This window comes from Stegostoma tigrinum, chromosome 5, assembly GCF_030684315.1.
Source record: "Stegostoma tigrinum isolate sSteTig4 chromosome 5, sSteTig4.hap1, whole genome shotgun sequence".
NCBI classification, from domain to species: domain Eukaryota; kingdom Metazoa; phylum Chordata; class Chondrichthyes; order Orectolobiformes; family Stegostomatidae; genus Stegostoma; species Stegostoma tigrinum.
Genome location: NC_081358.1, coordinates 67,118,938 through 67,133,491, shown reverse-complemented (window position 1 = coordinate 67,133,491; position 14,554 = coordinate 67,118,938). Strand labels below are relative to the sequence as shown.

Sequence of the window (14,554 nt, the reverse complement as noted above, 5' to 3'; positions counted from 1 at the left end):
GACTCTCAAAGTCAATGCAGTTAAAAAAATCTGATTCATATCCTACTCCAACTTTGGAAGACTTTGGAAGGGGAAACAGCAATTTGTACCTCAAAGTTGGACTGATTCAGATGATACTGGCAAGAACCTTTGTCTGAAAGAGCAAAAGGAAGTTTTCACTTTTGTGGTGTTAAATGGACTGTACCAGTTTGATGCCATGCTGTTTGGTATGAAAAACATACCAGTCAATTTTAAAAATAACCAAAAAAAGTTATTTTGGGACTACACAGTTGTGGTGTTCACTGACTTGCATACAGTGGTGGTGATCTTCTGTCAAATGTTCCTGTCACAAGTGGAACGTCTATTGAAATTGGTCAAGCAACTTCAGAAGGCAGACTTGGTGAGAAACTAAGACCAAGTTTGCAAAAGCTCAAGGCACATTAATGGACCATGTAACTGGACATGGAAAGTTGGCCCCCTAAAAAGTGTTACTGGAGAGTTTCCCCATACAAATCGGCAAAGAGGAAAGTATTACGATTCCTGGGACAGTGGTTTTTAATCAGAAGTTTGTACAGAATTTTAGCAGTGTGATTGCTCCACTGACAGACCTATCGAAGGACAGAAAACTTCAGTGGACAGGAATGTCAGAAGGCATTGGACAGCCTGAAAGCTGCATTAATCTGTGGCCCAGTATTAGCCATATCTAATTAAGCAAAGCTATTCAAAGTGGCTAGAGGAGTGTTGGTGTTGTACTTGTGCAAGATGACGACAAGCTGATAGACCTTTTTTGGAAAGCAAAACAGAAAACTGAATCATCAACAGTAATAATCCACGATTGAGAAAGAGACCTTGAGCTTGGTGGTGCAACATTTATGTTGCCAGTAAAGTGTAAGAGATAAAAATTCTAGCCTGTTTGGCTGAAGTTATATGCTCCAGCTATTTAGTTTGAAAATTATACACATGGCCACTTTGGTACTGTAATTGCTGACACGTCGCAACTTTGATGAAGATGGTGGCAGGAAAAGTGGACTGAAATGACCGTAGTAATGAAGGTTTCCATGCTTAGGTCAACGTAGCATACATATTATGTAGTGTATGTACAGTGCAAGACTAAAGGTTTTAAACATGAAGCCAATTTTTTTGGCAGGGAGGTAGTGTGATGATACTATGGCTCGTCCTGGGATTCTTTCTTCACCAGGCCAACCCTCACGAAGAAAGATTGAGAGAGAAAGATGGTGAGCAATCTAATCAGAGCTACTAGCATAAGCAGTTCAAAGCACCATGGTCTGTTTTTAAAAATGGCTGGAACAACAGAAACAGCCTGAACAGATGGGGTCAAGCTCGCACAGAACCACAATTTTTAATTTAGTTTTTTCAGTAGCAGCAGTTACTGGGGTCTTGAAGCCAGGATTAGAAACTGCAGTACATCCTTCCCTGTTGCTCTCTGTGTTAGAGTTTTATCACAATGCTTCCCCCTGCCCCGGACTAGAGAATTGCCTGTAAGACAGAATCTATTTTACTGAATTTTCTTTTCGCCAAGGGCGCATTTAAGGGATGTTACTATATTGGAATAGTTAATTAATAGTAGTTAATAAATCTATTATTTAGTTAAGTATTGATTGTTACAGATAAGCCAATTCTTTTATGTTTATTTTGTCTTATTTTTACACTACAGTTAAAATACAAAGTCTGTTTTGGTTAACGTCAAGGATTTTGACCAACTAACTTGCATCTGGAATGCAACATTTTACAGATAAATGTAAGAAAAATAGTTAGGGTCTAGACTATCTTCTGAACATACTTTGAGGGGGTTTCAGTCTGATCTACAAAATTGGGCAATACGGATGAACATAGATCTGGTGTCCCTGTGCATTCAGTCACTAAAGTGGATAGGCAGTTGCAGCAAAGGCAATTCAAAACAAAATAGTATATCAGCCTTCATTACAATAGGATTTGAGTTCAGAAGTAGGAATGTCTTGCTGTAGTTATACAGGGCCTTGATAATATCACACAGTACTACATGCAGTTTTGATTTTCCCCACCCAGGAAGGGAAATGAAATATTTGCTATAGATGGAGTGCAGTGAAGGCTCATTAAGCTGACACCAGGGTTGGCAGGACTGCCTTATGAGGTAGGATTAGTGAATAAAGGCCCAGATGAACCAGAGTTTAGAAGGATGACAGAGGATGATTGAAACAAAACTAACAGGACTGGACAATATTTTCCCTGGCTGGGGAGTTTAGAACCAGGAGTCACTATCTCTGGGTAGTGGGTGAACCATATAGGACAGATGAGGAAATATTTCTTCACTCAAAGGGTACTGAACTTGTGAAATTCTACAGCAGGCTGTGGACGTCAAGTCACTGAATATATTCAATAAACAAATAGATAAACTCTTAGGTTTTAAAGGTATCAAGAGGTATAAGGAGGAAGCAGGAATTTAAGGATCAGCCATGATCAAACAGAATATTGGAGCAAGCCCACAGGGCTGAATGGCCTATTCTTGGTTTCTGTTGTTTTTGAATTTGTCCACTTTGTCAGGAAGATCTCACATACATTCCATCCACCAAAGTTTTGCTCATTCATTTGAACAGTGCTATCCTTTTACAGATTATATATAAACTCCTCACAACTTGCCTTCCTACTACCTTCTATTTTAGCCTGGTTTGCTGACAAAACCATTCACTTGTTAAGGATTTAACATCGGAGGACCCAATATTGGATTATGTTTCCACTAGCTACAGTTTTCAGCCTGAAAGTGACCCACCGATCTGATGAATTAACTGCACAAATACAGGTTGAGAGAGTATGGTTTTATAGCCATTAGAGAAAAAAAAAGAGAGAATTTCAACATGAACATTCAGTGGGGTGCAACTTCTCAAAAAAAAAGGACAGACAGGAAGGAAGGAGAGTGGTGGCATGGCATTGTTGGGGCGTAACAAACACAAGAAATAATATTGAATCAGACGAAGCAGAATCCATACAGATGGAGAAAAGAAACAAGGGCAAGATAAGACTGGTGGGAGCAGTCCACAGCCACACTAACAGTAGCCATATGGTGGGATGGAGCATAATTCCTGAGGTAATGAGGACATATAATAAAAGGCAGCACACCAAGTATGGTGACTTTAATCTTGATGAAGGTTGAAGCAGTCAGATTAACAGAAGAGGGCATGAGAAAAGATTCAGAGTACATTCAAGATAGTTTTTTGATCTATGCTGTGTCCAGCTAGGGGAGGAGACTATTTTAGGTCTGGCAATCTATAATGAGACAATGCCAGTAAAAGATTCCCTCAAGGGCAGTGACCATAACATGGCAGAATTTACCATTCAGTTTGAAAGGGAACTTGGATCAGGAAAATTGTACTAAGCTTATATAAAGGGTAACAGACTAAAGGAATGAGAACATTGGTTGCTGGACTATACTGGCGAAGAAGCTTAGCAGCAAAAACCATTGAAGATGAATGGCAGGCATTTAAGAAAATTGTTAATTGCTCACAGCAACATATTCTAATAAAGGAATAAGCAAACCATGTTTAACCAGGATAGCATCAGATTGAAAGGCTTAATAAAGTGTGGCAAATACCTGTGGTAAGCCAGAGGATTGGGAAAGTCTTAAAAAAACAAATAAAATTTGAGGTTGGGAAAAATAATAATGCAGAAGCAGAGAATGGCAGAGTTCAATAAGTGCTTTGCACCAGTCTTCAGTGGAAGACACCAACAACATTTCAAAACTAAATACTCAAGGGTTTTAAATAAAAAGGACTGGAAAAAATACATAATTATCGTGACAAAAAAAAGTACTAAGGAAACTAGTAGGGCTAAAGCCAGCAAAATTCCTGACCATATCTGTCCATGAATCCTTAAGATTCAAGAAATGTCCCAGAGGATTAGAAAACTTCTTTCTAAAGTAGGAGACAGAAAACAGCTAACTTTAGGCCAGAGATAGTAGGGAACTGCCATTGTTGGAGTCTGAGATAACAAGGTGTAGAGCTGGATGAACACAGCAGGCCAGGCAGCAGAGGAGCAGGAAAGCTGACGTTTCGGGTCTGGACCCTTCTTCAGAAATCTAAACCTTCAGAACCTTTCTGAAGAAGGGTCCAGACCCAAACGTCGGCTTTCCTGCTTCTCTGATGCTGCCTGGCCTGCTGTGTTTATCTAGCTCTATGGCTAACTACAGGCCAGATAGCTTAATGTCCATTATTGGGAATACATTATAAAGTCTATTATAAAACACGTAACAGTAGGGCTTATCTAAGTGCATGATTAAGCAAGCTTAACAAGCACTCATGAAGGGGAAATCATGCTTGACAAATTAACTGTAATGCTTTGAGGAAATCAGAAGCAGGATAGTTAAACAGAGTAGATGTAATGTATTGTAATTTTCAGAAGGAACTTATAAAAAAGGTACCCTGCCTGAATCCACTTTATGTAAGAATTGGAAACAATATTGTTCTTGGTCCATCACTAATAGAATAGTCAGAGTTGGAATAGGGGAGGCATTTTCAGGCTGGCAACCTGTAACTGGGATCACGTCTGGGGCCACAATTACTTACAACATGGTTAAGAGGAGAGTGAATGTACTGCTGCAGCCAAATTTACACGGTACAGAAGTAAGTGGGGATGCATGTGGAGAGATCAGAATCTGCAGAAGGATTCGGACGGGTTAAGTGAGCAGGCAAAAACTGGGTAGATAGAACGTAATGTGGGGGTGGGGGGAATAGAGTTCTGCACTTTCACAGATCTAACAGCGGAGCTAAAGATTATTTAAATTGAGAAAGGCTGCAGAAAGCTATTGAACAGAGGATTTAGGAGATCTCATCCATGCATCATAAAAATTAGAATCCAAGTTAATTGGGTAGTAAGGAAGGCAAATAAACTTTAGGCCAATGAGAGTGGAATACAAGAGCAGTGAGGTTTTGCTAAATCTATTCAAGGCACTAGACAGACCACAGCTTACATACTGTGAACACGTCCGAGGAAAGCATTTAAAAAAGAAAAGACATACTGGCATTGAAAGCAGTCCACAAAAGGTTCTTTAGACTGATACCAGGTCTTAAGAGGAGTTTCAGTAAGTCCGGACTGAACTCAGAATATAGAAGATTGAGAGGTGACCTTTATGAAACAAATTAGAATCTCAGAGGACTTGATACAGTTGATGAGAAAAGGCCGTTTCTCCTTGTGGGAGAATCTAGGATCAGAGGGTATAATCTTAGAATAAGGGGTCACACATCAGGAGGAGGAGGAGAGGGGGAGGGAGGGGGGGGAGAGGGGGAGGGATCGGGCAGCGCAGTAGTTAGGACGACTGCCTCACAGCACTAGGGACCTGGATTCAATTTCCACCTTGGGCGGCTCCCCGCATCTGCGCGGGTTTCCTCCAGGTGCTCCGCTTTCCTCCCACAGTCCAAAGTTGTGCAGGTAAGTGGATTGCCCATGCTAAATTGTCCCTAGTGTTCAGGGATGAGTAGATTGGACGGATCTGGGTGGGATGCTGTGAGGGTTGGTGTGGACTTGTTGAGCAAAAGGCCCTGTTTCTACACTGTAGGGTTTCTATAAAATGAATTTCTTCAAAGATGAATTTGAGGAATTCTTTACCACAGGTGGATGCTGAGACTGGCTGATCATGTATAGTCCAGTGTCAGATTTTTCATCAATAATGGTAATTGAGGATTATGTCGCAAAGGCAGGAAAATGGAACTGACAACCAGATCAGCCATGATCTCAATGGAGTAGCATTTTAGATTTGATGGGCTAAATGGTCCCCTTCTCTTTGTTTCTCATCAATAGCAGCCTTGGTTTCCTGTTTGATAGACAGTTGCTTATTCATGCTAATATCAATCCAGTAGTGCAAGTTTTAATCTCGGATATCTTATCAAATGCCTTTTGGGAATTCAAATGCAGTAAAACTACCAGTTTCTTCAAATATCCTGCTTCTTCCATCTTCAGAACTTCAAATTTGTATGACAGGATTGCCACAGCACCAAGCCATTGTCACGTATTGTAGCAACATTATGTTCTAAATGCTCAGCTACTACCTCTTTAATAAAAGATTCTAGTATTTTTTTTCCCCAAAGGCAGAAGTTAGACTAGCTGACATTATTTCTTGCTTTGTCTCCTTCCCTTTGCGAAGAAGCGTGTAACACCTGTATTCAACTCGGAGAGCAAGATTGCAACCAATGCATCCACTAACTCTGGAGTCACTTCTTTGAAGACCTTAAAGCCACAGGTCAACAGCCTCAAGAACCACCAGCCTCATAGCCCAAATGCTTTCTCCATTACCTCTCCTATAATGCCTTCTTCTTTAAAAGAAGAGAGAGAGAGAGAGAGTCAGGACACAGAAGCAGCCCTTTGGCCCTTCAAATGTTGCTGACCTATATATACTAATCCACCTTCCAGCACCTGTTTATAGCCTTGGATGCTATGACATTTAAAGTGCACATCCATGTATCTTTATAAAGGTTGTAATGTTTCCTGCCTCTACCACCCTCTCAGGCATTGCACCCCAATGGTTGTTTTAAATTCCATTTTACTTTTTGCCTGTGGAATTGCAACTATTCTTAGATATTTTTGTTCCCTTCATAATGAGAGAGTCAAAGTACCAAACCATTTCCCATTATTTATTTACTCACTCAGTCACCTGTCGAAGCACTTGTCATATTTTATATATTTCTAGCTAGTTTTCTCACATACTCAAATTATTTTTCTTTTAAAATACACATTCTTTGCTCATGTCTACACCAAAGTACACGAAAAGACGAAAGGGCTTGAATGGATAAATGCTAATAGTTATTTTTTCTGGGGGGGAACGGGGACCTAGAATTAGGGAGTATCGCCAGTTTTGAGAAGATTTGTAGCTCAGGGTGAGTTTCTGGATGTGAGTTTGCTCGCTGAGCTGGAAGGTTAGTTTTCAGACATTTCGTCACCATTCTAGGTAACATCATCAGTGAGCCTCCAGTGAAGCGCTGGTGTTATGTCCCGCTTTCTATTGAGCTGTTTAGGTTTCCTTGGGTTGGTGATGCCATTTCCTGTTCTTTTTCTCAGGGGATGGTAGATTGATTTGGAGCCAATGTGCTTGTTGATGGAGTTCCGGTTGGAATGCCATGCTTCTAGGAATTCTCGTGCGTGTCTCCGTTTGGCTTGTCCTAGGATGGATGTGTTGTCCCAATCAAAGTGGTGTCCTTCCTCATCTGTATGTAAGGATACTAGTGATAGTGGGTCATGTCATTTTGTGGCTAGTTGATGTTCATGTATCCTGGTGGCTAGCTTTCTGCCTGTTTGTCCAATGTAGTGTTTGTCACAGTTCTTGCAAGGTATTTTGTAGATGATGTTCGTTTTTGCTTGTTGTCTGTATACGGTCTTTTAAGTTCATTAGCTGCTGTTTTAATGTGTTGGTGGGTTTGTGGGCTACCCTGCTGCCAAGGGGTCCGAGTATTCTGGCAGTCATTTCCGAAATGTCTTTGATGTAGGGGAGAGTGGTTATGGTTTCTGGGCCCGTTTTGTCTGTTTGGTTGGGTTTGTTGCTGAGAAATCGGCAGACTCTGCTCATTGGGTAACCCGTTCTTTTTGAATACGCTGTATAGGTGATTTTCTTCTGTTCTTTGTAGTTCCTCTGCTGTAGTGTGTGGTGGCTCGTTGGAATAAGGTTCTAATGCAGCTTCGTTTGTGGATGTTGGGATGGTTGCTCCTGTAGTTCAGTATTTGGTCCGTATGTGTTGTTTTCCTGCAGACACTGGTTTGAGGTTCCCCGGAAATGATTCCCAGAAGTGTCTTTCAAAATCAGTATCAGCCTCTGTCCATTAGCACTTAAATTTTTTTATTTCTAGCCATCAAAATTCAGTTGTGTTTTGCAACTTTTGCACAGGAAGAAAAATACAATTATATTCAATTGACAAGATCTTTAATAACGTGCTAAAATTCAGTAAAACAGTCAAGTGTAGCTTTATTTTGGTACAGGCACAAAAGTCAAAATGGACGATATGAAATTAAAGTACTTACGCATGTGGGCATACATATTTCACATGTGGGGTCTTGATAGCTGTTAAGCCCTCTGCCCAGCCATACCTAGAAAATAATGCAAAGATATTAGCTACAAATTTTACACAAAAATGTGAAATACTCTCAGCCAAAATGTACTCTCTAACTCACCCAAGGGATAAATGTCAGTGAATACCATCATTCACTAGATAGAAAATTACATAAATGTAATGACTTTTTCTGATCTGCTACCAGACTGTACACATTCTGCTCAGGGTAGTGATCAGAAATGGAAAACCTTCTTCCTTTCATAATTAAGAAGTGGCAAGGCCCAAGCAAAGTTTGCTGGAAATGTCAGACTGATAGAAGATACATACCTCCAAAAATGACATTTTATGTTTAACCAAATACTTTAAGCAAGTTGTAAACTTTCAGCAATAGACTAAGTTTCTGTTGCATGCCATCACACTTAAATGACGCACAACATAAAACACAGTTGAGTGGCTGCATGCTGGAGACTCGCTGTAACAAGATACATTTGATCACCACTAATTAACAAGAACAGCATATGTAAATCTATTTAATACATTTCTCTAATTTTCTTAAAAATAGATATTTCCATTATCAAAGTCGAAACTATTGAGGTATTTCCCTTCTGCCCATCACAGGGCCGAGAGACCAATATGTACTTTTTGACCTGTTGGCTAAGGAAATCCTCCGAGAGAAACCTTGTGTATTATAGCTTCCAGAGATACCTGTTGCCAAACAAACCAAATAAAATAGATAAAAATTCACCAGGAGCTCTGCAATAATGAATCAAATCATGAAATGATTTCAAAGAGATGAAAATATGAAAGCGTCTGGGGAGACAAAGCATTAACAGCTCAGCAGAAGACTTATTCAGAACTCTTTCTTGCATTCATCCAAAGCATTTGACAAAGTAAATGAAGCAGCTCTGGGCTGTACTTCAAGATATGAACAACCAAGGAATTTCACAATTCTGCAAACACTTCATAATGACTCCAAAATGTCAAGTGGAAGACCTGAAACAGATGAGTCTGGATTGTTATGAAGCAAGATGTGGGATTGTCCCCAAACTACTTTTAACAAGTCAAGCTGCCTAGTGTAAATGATTGTTGCCTATAATTTAGCATTTCACAAATGTTTCACTGCTTAAAACAACTAACGCTGACAACATGTGTTTAATAGCAATTAGTATACTTAATTCTGTATTAGTTGTGGCTTTTTCCTCTTACTTTGTTCAATCCTATTAAATTGTTCAATCGTCATCTCATTTCCAACACTGAAAATGAATTTGTACAGATTAATTTCTCCTTTCAGATGACAAGTTAAAAATGTCTCCTTCTAGATGTTGTTTTTGACTCATTCGGTATTACACTGATTACAGGTTTGCTTAGTTCCATGAATGGCGATGCTTGGGACTGAGTAGTAATGGTGCATATTGCTTAAAGACAACTACAATGAAGTGTTGCCATAATAAATTGTGAGGTGAGGCAGCAGCAAATTGGAAATTTGTTCATGTATCTGCTCTTTTAGAAGGCGGACAGAGAAATCTGGAAATACACACCAGCTAGCCTAACATTGGTGGTGGGTAAAATTGTTGGACAATGTAAATCCGGGATAGGGTCACTGATCACCTCAAAAAATTCATTTAAACAGGGACAGTCAGCATTGATTCACAAAAAGGTAGGTCATGTCTGACAAACCTCAGTTTTTTGAAGAAGTGACAAAGGTGGTGGACAGAGGCAAGTCAATGGCTATTGTTTACAAAGATTTCCAAATAACTTTTGATAAAGTCCCACACAGATTGTTAGCAAAGATGGAAGCCCATGGAATCTAGGTCAAATTATTGACATGAATAGGAAACTGGCTGAGCAGCAGGAAACAGCTAGAGTAATGAGCAAGTACTCAAATTAGCAGGACGTGAGTAGTGGTGTCCTGTAGAGTTTGTGTTGGGGCCTCAATTATTTACAATATTCATTAACATCCTGGATAATTCCTCCCACAGTTCAAAGATGTATAGGTTAGGTGGACTGGTCGTACTAAATTGCCCAGTAGCATCCAGGGATACGCAGGCTAGGGGATTAGCCATGATTAATGCAGACTTCTGGGGATAGGGTGGGGTGCTCCTTGGGATGGAGCAACATGGCTTCTACTTACATTGTAGAGATTCTACGAAAGTCAGGATAGATACTACTTCCACTGGCTGAAAGTTCTAGAAGCAAGGGGCATAGTTTAAGTATTTGGGTCAGGCCATTCAAGAGAGATGTTAGAAAGAACTTCTACGTACAAAAGAATAGGGGAGGTGTGGAAGCTGTTCTCAAAACAAGTGTCAATTCTATTTAAATTTAAATCTCAGACAGGCAAATTTGTATTTAAGTAGAGTTATCAAGGGATACAGGCTACAGCAAGCAACAAGATTCCAGTCACAGATCAGCCATGATCTTACTTAATGGCAGAGGAAGCTCACGGGATTGAATATCTTATTCTGTTTCTAGGTTCTTGCTTTATTTTTAATCTGACTGTAGTTTGCAGAAAAACAACTTTTCAGGTACATCTGCAAAAATGAAAACAAAAGACAGCGTATGCCCTGTACAGAAAAGACCAAACTAATTTGTGTTGCCTCGGTCTCAACCCACAAAATATTAGCTAATACATGAAACATTGCTGAATTAACATCAAAATTACTGTTTTGTAAATGAGTTTGTGCTTCTTCCACATTTCCAGTTAAATATTACTCAATTTTATATGGGAAGCACTCGAATTGTCAAAGGGTTTCCACTGAATTTTTAGATTATCCAACAACTAATAATCATGTTTAATTATGTGTTACCTGTATTCCTCCCCACCACCCCCCCCCCCCACCCCCAAACTGCCCCGAGAGTTTGGCCAAATGCATATTTATCACATACAAGAAGAATGGTTGTGGGGTGCCAAGTCATCATGGAAGCAGGAAAAAAAAATTAAAAAACAAACATTCACAGGATAAGTGTTGACTAGGCCAGCATTTAGTGCCAATCACTAAGTGCCCAGATGGTTAAAAGTCAAACACATTGCTATGGCTCTGAAGTCACATGCAAGCCAGGCAAGGCAAGGACAAGCAACATCCTTCCTAAAGGACTCAAGAGAACAAGGTAAGTTTCTACCTGTCAATTGACAATTGTTTCATGGTCATCATTTGACTCTTACATTTCATTTTTTTAAAAAAAAATCTGAAGTCAAGTTCTGTCACGTTCAATAGCAGGATTCAAAATCCCAGTCTCCAAAACATTATCTGCCTCTCTGAATTACTAGCAATAAAGTCATTTGGCCATCATGTCCCCATAAGTAATCGACCCCGTCCTTAACACTAAAACTTGGGCCTGATCACATATCTATGCTGGTTCATGGGGAAATAAAAGAGTACCGAAAATAGACATTTTTGCTCCATCTGTCGATGAGAGGGGCCAAGGGCTCTTGCAGTGCCAATCATTCTGAAGATGGGTAGCCAGTCAATCAGATTTAAGGAGTGGGACATGTGGTTGTCACACCACACCAGGGGTACATTTATTAAGATAATGAAGTGTGAAGCTGGATGAACACAGCAGGCCAAGCAGCATCTCAGGAGCACAAAAGCCTTCTGGAGGGAGGAAGGTAACTTCAGGTTACGCGTCCCTGGAAGAGGCTTCGCAGTGAGGTTAAAATTGTATCAGAGGTAATGGGAACTGCAGATAGAACATAGAACATAGAACATTACAGCACAGTACAAGCCCTTCGGCCCTCGATGTTGTGCCGACCTGTCATACTGATCAAGCCCATCTAACCTACACGATTCCACGTACATCCATATGCTTATCCAATGACGACTTAAATGTACCTAAAGTTAGCGAATCTACTACCGTTGCAGGCAAAGCGTTCCATTCCCTTACTACTCTCTCAGTAAAGAAACTACCTCTGACATCTGTTCTATATCTTTCACCCCTCAATTTAAAGCTATGCCCCCTCGGGCTCGGCGTCACCATCCTAGGAAGAAGGCTCTCCCTATCCAACCTATCTAACCCTCTGATTATTTTATATGTCTCAATTAGGTCACCTCTCAACCTTCGTCTCTCTAATGAAAACAGCCTCAAGTTCCTCAGCCTTTCCTCATAAGACCTTCCCTCTATACCAGGCAACATCCTAGTAAATCTCCCCTGCACTCTTTCTAAAGCTTCCACATCCTTCTTATAATGCGAAGACCAGAATTGTACACAATACTCCAAGTGCGGCCGCACCAGAGTTTCGTACAGCTTCACCATAACCTCTTGGTTCTGAAACTCGATCCCTCTATTAATAAAAGCTAAAACACTGTATGCCTTCTTAACAGCCCTGTCAACCTGGGTGGCAACTTTCAAGAATCTGTGTACATGGACACCGAGATCTCTCTCTGCTCATCTACACTACTAACAATCTTACTATTAGCCCGGTACTTTGCCTTCTGGTTACTCCAACCAAAGTGCATCACCTCACACTTGTCTGCATTAAACTCCATTTGCCACCTCTCAGCCCAGCTCTGCAGCTTATCTATGTCTCTCTGCAACCTACAACATCCTTCGTCACTATCCACAACTCCACCGACCTTAGTGTCGTCTGCAAATTTACTAACCCATCCTTCTATGCCCTCATCCAGGTCATTTATAAAAATCACAAACAGCAGCGGACCCAACACCGACCCTCGCGGTACACCACTAGTAACTGGTCTCCAGGATGAACATTTCCCATCAACTACCACCCTCTGTCTTCTTTCAGCAAGCCAATTTCCGATCCAAACTGCTATATCTCCCAAAATCCCAATCCTCCGCCTTTTGTACAATAGCCTATTGTCGGGAACTTCATCGAACGCCTTGCTGAAATCCATATAAACCACATCAACCGGTTTACTCTCATCTACCTGTTTGGTCACCTTCTCAAAGAACTCAATAAGGTTTGTGAGGCACGACCTTCCCTTCACAAAACCGTGCTGACTATCCCTAATCAATTTATTCTTTTCTAGATGATCATAAATCCTATCCCTTAAAACCTTTTCCAACACTTTACCAAGAACTGAGGTAAGGCTCACTGGTCTATAATTACCAGGGTTGTCTCTACTCCCCTTCTTGAACAGGGTAACCACATTTGCTATCCTCCAGTCATCTGGCACTATTCCTGTAGACAATGACGAGTTAAAGATCAATGCCAAAGGATCAGCAATCTCCTCCTTGGCTTCCCAGAGGATCTGAGGATAAGTCCCATCCGGCCCAGGGGACTTATCTATCTTCACCCTCCGAAGGATTTCTAATACCTCTTCCTTGTGAACCTCCATCCCACCTAGTCTAGTAGCCTGCATCTCAGTCTTCTCTTCGACAACATTGTCGTTTTCTAGAGTGAATACTGTTGAAAAATATTCATTTAGCGCTTCCCCCATCTCATCTGACTCCACACACAACTTACCACTACTATCCTTGATTGGGCCTATGACTGTCGTTATTCTTTTATTCCTTAAATACCTATAGAAAGCCTTAGGGTTTACCCTGATCCTATCCGCCTGCTGGAGAATCCGAGATAACAAAGTCAATATTGAATAAAACCAAACTAATTTTCACTATGCACCTGTAAAGTTATGTATTATACACAAGGACTGTTTTTAAAAAAAATAAAAACTTACCCAGTGTCTCCCAATCCATGGAGAAAAATAACCTGCAGGTAAAAAGGGGAATAAACAAAAAGATTTTAAAAAAACTAGCAATAAATCTTAACATGAAGTGAATGCCTTAAAAACAAAACACAAGATTACTATGCAGAAAACAGGAATGAGGCAAAGAAAGGACAAGTCTACAGTTTCCTCAATAAAAATGGTTCAAACATTCAAACATCTCAGGTACAATTAGAAATACCGTACCCATTGTCTGAAACATCTTCTGCCTTATAAATAGCTTGCAATACAAATTGGCCACAGCTTGACAAGGGCAACGGAGCATTTGAAATCCTGGTAATTGACGTGACCATAAAGTTATAAAATGACAAAGCACAAAAGGCCACTTTGCCCATCAATGCCCAAACTGGATTTTTGAAAGAACTATCCAAGTATTTGGGTCACTAAAGTCCTTTGGGGAAAAGGAACTGCTATCCTTAACTACATACTTGATCCGGCCTACATGTGACTCCAGCCCCACAGCAATGTGGATGACTCTCAACTGTTCTCTGGGCGATTAGGGATGAGCAATAAATGCTGCCTAACCCAGAAATGTCCCTTTATCCCATGAATGAAGAAAATAAAAACACACCTTACCATTCAGTTTATAGCACCTCTTCAGGTCAGCCAAAATGAATCATTTCACACCTCTGAAAAATTTAATCATATTCCTGCCTGTTTCACTCGTAATAAAGCATCACAAAATCCAATTTGGCCAGTAACATCACTACTTAACCATTCATATCAGCAAAGCAAGAGAAAACACTTAATTTAACGTGAAGCTGGATGAACACACCAGGCCAAGCAGCAAAGGAGCAGGAAAGTTTGACATTTTGGGTCAAGACCCTTCTTCAGGAATGGAGGAGGGTAAGGGGATTCTGAAATAAATAG

At 40.4% G+C, this 14,554-nt stretch overlaps 1 protein-coding gene across 2 annotated transcripts in view; it reads right to left on the bottom strand.

The window, feature by feature from the left end:
* Positions 1-14,554, bottom strand: part of lypla1 (lysophospholipase 1) — a 61,979-nt gene that overhangs the window by 41,650 nt on the left and 5,775 nt on the right. For both annotated transcript variants that reach the window (XM_048529389.2, XM_048529387.2), the window contains exons 2-3: positions 13,637-13,668; positions 7,975-8,040 (exon numbers count right to left, since the gene is read on the bottom strand). In XM_048529389.2, coding sequence (XP_048385346.1) covers positions 7,975-8,040; positions 13,637-13,668 — 98 coding nt within the window. The remainder of the gene's footprint in view (positions 1-7,974; positions 8,041-13,636; positions 13,669-14,554) is intronic.